This window comes from Bacillus rossius, chromosome 6 (genome assembly GCF_032445375.1).
Source record: "Bacillus rossius redtenbacheri isolate Brsri chromosome 6, Brsri_v3, whole genome shotgun sequence".
Classification (NCBI taxonomy): domain Eukaryota; kingdom Metazoa; phylum Arthropoda; class Insecta; order Phasmatodea; family Bacillidae; genus Bacillus; species Bacillus rossius.
This window is the reverse complement of record NC_086334.1, coordinates 18446829-18452828: the sequence shown is the minus strand read 5'-3', so window position 1 is coordinate 18452828 and position 6000 is coordinate 18446829. Positions and strand designations below refer to the sequence as shown.

Below are 6000 nucleotides of genomic sequence, written 5' to 3'. Positions count from 1 at the left end.
TGAATCACTTAGAAAAACCCTGAAATTCGGTCATTCTGATTAGGGCAGTATATAATGAATTGAGAAAACAATTTGTCAGGTTCCTACTGATGGCTTACAAAACATTTTGGGGAAATGACTTCAGAGTTGCAAATAAAATTTACAAAAAATAAAAATTATAAAATATTACAATGTTGTGACCAAGAAAGAAGGAAACTGCAAATACAAGAAGACATTTTTATTGCACTCATGACAAATTTCTGTTTAACAAATCAACTTTCACTAGCTAGAAATAAATAAAACAATACTGTGTTTGTATTGTTAACCTTTGCCATGAAATCCAATTCACTTTTTTTAGTTTCCATTTATTACCACTTTATAGTCATGGTCGCTTATCATGGTAGATAACACACCCAACTCAAGAATGAAAAAATCTACAGTATGGTTATCTAATGAGATCAATTAATAAAATACATCTCGAAGCTCTGGAAAATACTTTTGAAAGTGGTTTTACTGCGTATAGAACTGGCATCACTTCTGTACATGCATAGCTATAAATATTTCTATTCAAAAGTGTTTATTATGAATTAACTTCATAACATTAAAGAATATTTCAAGATTTGTACCAGAGTTGCAGATAGCATTAGCATCTACAGTTATTAAACCAGAATATCTATATATCTTAAAACATATATTTTTTCTAGTAAAAAAAATTAATGAATACATCAGAGAAAATAAAATATTTCAAATAACTAGCTTCTGCATTCGTATGGAATAAAATGTTTTAAATAGAAGTAAAAAAAAAAAAATTGTTACACTTTATGAACACACAACTATTACCACTAAATACCTCAACATTTCTGAAATTTATATGAGAGTTATAACGTGGACAACATTTCCTAACGTTATAGTTATTAAAACAATTTTTTAAAGGGTCTCTTGTGTAGCACAGCATTTCATGGCCTAGTCTAAAACACACAGCTGTGGACAGTGCAAGATAATGGAAAATACCACCAAATTTATAGTTTACATAGTTTAATATGTACAGTTAGATCATCACTAAATGCACTTCGCTGTTCCAAATGTATTTTTACCATGCAGAACTCATAAAATGAGCACTAACAATAACCATCAGCACACTATTCAAGAATTAATGACAGCAAGTTTTGCACTGTGAAGATATTAATTGCATGAATTAGTCACAAATTATGTAAGTAACTAATTGCATACCCTGAAATTAAAATAGAAATTAATTAACTATAAGCCATATTCAATCCTTTGTTGTGAGTTTATTTATTTTATGGCAAAATTTATGTACTTCCTTTTTGCAATATGTTGGCCCCAAAATGTGTACAGTGTACAGAGACATCGTGATTTTGTCACAAGATATTGACTGCGACCGTATTGTGTTATGTTAATTTAATGCTACAAAGAAACGTGCTTGGTGGAAATTTTATTCATTCAGCTACAATTTAACTAGTTATTTAGAGACTGGTAAACATTCACAAAATAAATTTGTTATAATTTGTGTTTCATGTTCTTTTTTCCATTATTAATATGTCCACTCTCTCACATTTATTTTTTATTTTACTGACAAATTTTGTATTTATAGTAAAATAATAACAACATATAATGAGGTTTTTTCTCATTATGTGTTTACAATTTAATCATTCCCCAACCATTTTAAATTTACGAGAAGAATCTCTTTCAAATATTATAATTAAAATTTTTCTACATAATAAAAATAATGTAAGATATCCAAGAGAAATTATATATTAATTTTAAAACTGAACAATACATAATTTTAAACACTGTATTGTCATGAAACTTAGAGTACATTAAACTGATTCTTATGAAAACTATACTGGAACCTGCTATGACATTTCTGAATGGATCAAAGCATTTCTACTTTGTGTGAGTGCAAACTAGTACATAACACAGATAAAACTGTTAAAAGTTTCGGGAAAAGTGATAAACAAGAACAAAACTTGTATAGACAAGAATATTCCTTTCTGCTCAAAACTTAATTATTATATAAAAAATTATTTTAAAATTCAATAAAATGAGCCAGTTTCATTTTATTGATTCAAAATTTCATTCATTTGAAATTGGAAAATAATACACAATTATTAAAATTATGAGTCACAGATGAAATCAACAGTAAAATTTATTTCAAGAGAGATTTTTCATGTTAAAATATAGTTATCAGTTATTATCAGTTAACAAGGATGCATGTGTAAAGCCAAACATCAAAATTAGACTTGAGTGAACAGTAATGTAATGGCAAGTTCTTTTACAACAGTGGAAAAAACTTGCTAGGCAAATTTTTTCCCATTTAAACTAAATCTAACAAAGTTAACACAAAGTCTACAACATATCAATATGGTCCAAATATACTGCAACTTATGAACACATGAATTAAAACCTTCACGATCTGATTATTAGCACCTCTACAGCAGGTTGATGAATCATATTGCTGTAAGCACAATAAAAAACTTGTACTCACGTTATGTAGGGTACGTGGCCATTCACAAATAATTCCAGCGCTACAAATCTTTTATGAGTGCACATGTCAGACACTCAATTCGTTAGTTTTACAATACTTTCCATTAAATTCTTTCTCTAATCCAATCAGGTTATCTCAAACAGATGAGACTTAATGGGTTTACAAAAAATCTTTCTCAGTTTTGCTCTGTACAGTAACAAAATAGACAGACTCGTTTCACTTGGATCTGATGGCTACAATTCATACACTATTGTTTCTTACACTGACACAAAGTGTTCTGTTGCGTACAGAATATTATCACAGTTAATGAAGGAAAAACATTACCAAAAATTTTCTAAGAAAGCAAAATGTATTCACTGTATCACATTATTAATACTCTTCACACTTCTTCACCAAGTGAGGGCAGCACAGACATAAACATTTTCATTGTGTACCTAAAAGTATTTATCATTCTGAATTGTTATATATCCTGGCAATTATCTTCAAACTTTATCACCCGCACTAATCACAAAGTCTTTCAAATCATAGTGATGGTATTTTGTAACAGTGTTTGTTGTTATTAACAGGTTCTAAAACTCTTAAATTCCATTTTTTATATCACAAATATATTGCCATGTTTGGAACGATTGCAAGGCCATTTTTTCACAGTAAAATCCTGAGAAAATGTGTCAGAGTCAAAAATTACACTCTTTGCTTCAAATCTGGCTTTTCATTTCATGTTCACGAGGAAGAATGAAAATATGCAAAACAAGAACCAAAGTTGTTAAGAGACTATATGGCACTTGAGCTTTGCACTTGAGAGAAAAAAAAGTCCCATACACATTTATGCATATAATGCCAAGAAAAACAATTCATCAGTTTGCATAAAATCTAATTAATATCAGCATAAAGAGAAATTAAAGAAATCAAAGTCAGTGATACACATTAAACAAATTAAACAATTTCAAAAAAAAAATACAACTAACATAAAAAAAATTTATAAGAAACACAAACAAATACAGAGTAGTTACATACACAATAACAAAAAAATATATATATTCAAAACACTGAAATTCTTATTTCTGTGCTAGTGGAACACAATATCATTCATGTCTAGCACACCAAATAAGTATATGTTTATTTAATGGTAAAAATCATCATGCAAAAGTAGTAACTTAGTAATTCTGATAACTATCAGTAAGATGAAATTTGGCAAATAAACCACGTGTTTAAACACCGGCCGGCAGCTACGAGAAGGACAGTGGCTCCAGCGTCGCAGTTTGAAAAAAATGACGTCAGAAACTAAAGCTCGGAACGTGAGACATGAACAGCTGTTCAGGACACAGCGTTGCCGGCAGTCGAAGGACGATGGCGCTCAGAGCACGGACTCGATCTGCTTGATCTCCTGCGGCTGGCGCACGGCGGAGCCCATGGGCGAGGCGCCTGTCTCCACGATCTCGGGCACGGCTCCCTGGTCCTCCTCCTCGTCCTCGTCGATGGGCGCCAGCGCGTCGGGCAGCGGCGGCGGCGAGGCGGGCGCCATGCAGCGCTTCACGCCCGGCGCCATGAAGCTGGTCGCCGTCGACACCAGGAAGAACAGACCCGCGATCAGGAACGACAGGGAGTAGCTCTGCGTGGCGTCGAACACGGCCCCCGCAAGCGGCGTGCCCACGATGGCGGCGGCCCCGCGGAACAGGATCAGCAGCCCGAACGCGTTGGTCAGCTTGTCCAGCCCCAGCAGGTCCACCAGGATGATGGACGTCAGGGAGATGTAGCCGGCTGGAACACGCGTTCCCGGATCAGCCCCTGCCTCGTCCAGACACACGTCTAACTAGCCAGTCAGAGAGATGTAGCCGGCTGGAACACACGTTCCCAGATCAGCCCCTGCCTCATCCAGACACACGTCTAACCAGCCAGTCAGAGAGATGTAGCCGGCTGGAACACACGTTCCCAGATCAGCCCCTGCCTCATCCAGACACACGTCTAACCAGCCAGTCAGAGAGATGTAGCCGGCTGGAACACGCGTTCCCGGATCAGCCCCTGCCTCGTCCAGACACACGTCTAACTAGCCAGTCAGAGAGATGTAGCCGGCTGGAACACACGTTCCCAGATCAGCCCCTGCCTCATCCAGACACACGTCTAACCAGCCAGTCAGAGAGATGTAGCCGGCTGGAACACACGTTCCCGGATCAGCCCCTGCCTCGTCCAGAACACACGTCTAACTGGCCAGTCAGAGAGATGTAGCCGGCTGGAACACACGTTCCCGAATCAGCGCCTGCCTCGTCCAGAACACACGTCTAACTGGCCAGTCAGAGAGATGTAGCCGGCTGGAACACACGTTCCCGGATCAGCCCCTGCCTCGTCCAGAACACACGTCTAACTAGCCAGTCAGAGAGATGTAGCCGGCTGGAACACACGTTCCCGAATCAGCCCCTGCCTCGTCCAGAACACACGTCTAACTAGCCAGTCAGAGAGATGTAGCCGGCTGGAACACACGTTCCCAGATCAGCCCCTGCCTCATCCAGACACACGTCTAACCAGCCAGTCAGAGAGATGTAGCCGGCTGGAACACACGTTCCCGGATCAGCCCCTGCCTCGTCCAGACACACGTCTAACTAGCCAGTCAGAGAGATGTAGCCGGCTGGAACACACGTTCCCAGATCAGCCCCTGCCTCATCCAGACACACGTCTAACCAGCCAGTCAGAGAGATGTAGCCGGCTGGAACACACGTTCCCGGATCAGCCCCTGCCTCGTCCAGAACACACGTCTAACTGGCCAGTCAGAGAGATGTAGCCGGCTGGAACACACGTTCCCGAATCAGCGCCTGCCTCGTCCAGAACACACGTCTAACTGGCCAGTCAGAGAGATGTAGCCGGCTGGAACACACGTTCCCGGATCAGCCCCTGCCTCGTCCAGAACACACGTCTAACTAGCCAGTCAGAGAGATGTAGCCGGCTGGAACACACGTTCCCGAATCAGCCCCTGCCTCGTCCAGAACACACGTCTAACTAGCCAGTCAGAGAGATGTAGCCGGCTGGAACACACGTTCCCGGATCAGCGCCTGCCTCGTCCAGAACACACGTCTGACCAGCCGAGCACCGTTCCCCGCGTTTCGCTGATCGCGTTCTCCATTCACGATTCCCAGGTCTTCTAAACGGAACCATGTGCGATATCTACCTCCTCTCTACATGAAATAAAATTTAGACATAACGAGAGGCATACGGTCCCCTACCCCCTGAAACCTAAAAAATCTAACATTACCTTAAAAAAAGCAAATAACAAGCAAAGTTGTCTATGCAGGCTGCATTAAATGTGTAACGAGTTTAAACAGGGATCGTAAAAATTACACAAAATTAATTAAATAAAACTCCAGAAAAAGTAATGTCTGCTGCAAATTAGTTCCTTTTTATAGTTTTGGCAATAGGTGGCCTACGTATTTATGATTATTTATGAACACAATTAATTTTTATATACAGCTTTCTAAAAGTTTAATTGAAACATAAGGAACTAAAAAAAAAGATAAAAATTAAATGGT

At 39.0% G+C, this 6000-nt stretch overlaps 1 protein-coding gene across 2 annotated transcripts in view; it reads right to left on the bottom strand.

Annotated features, from left to right (window-relative positions):
* Window positions 1-202: 202 nt before the first annotated feature.
* The window catches only part of LOC134532749 (monocarboxylate transporter 7), a 139938-nt gene continuing 134140 nt past the window's right edge, over window positions 203-6000 (bottom strand). For both annotated transcript variants that reach the window (XM_063369563.1, XM_063369562.1), the window contains exon 9: window positions 203-4243. In XM_063369563.1, the coding sequence (XP_063225633.1) occupies window positions 3840-4243 (404 nt within the window). In that variant the 3' untranslated portion in view covers window positions 203-3839. The remainder of the gene's footprint in view (window positions 4244-6000) is intronic.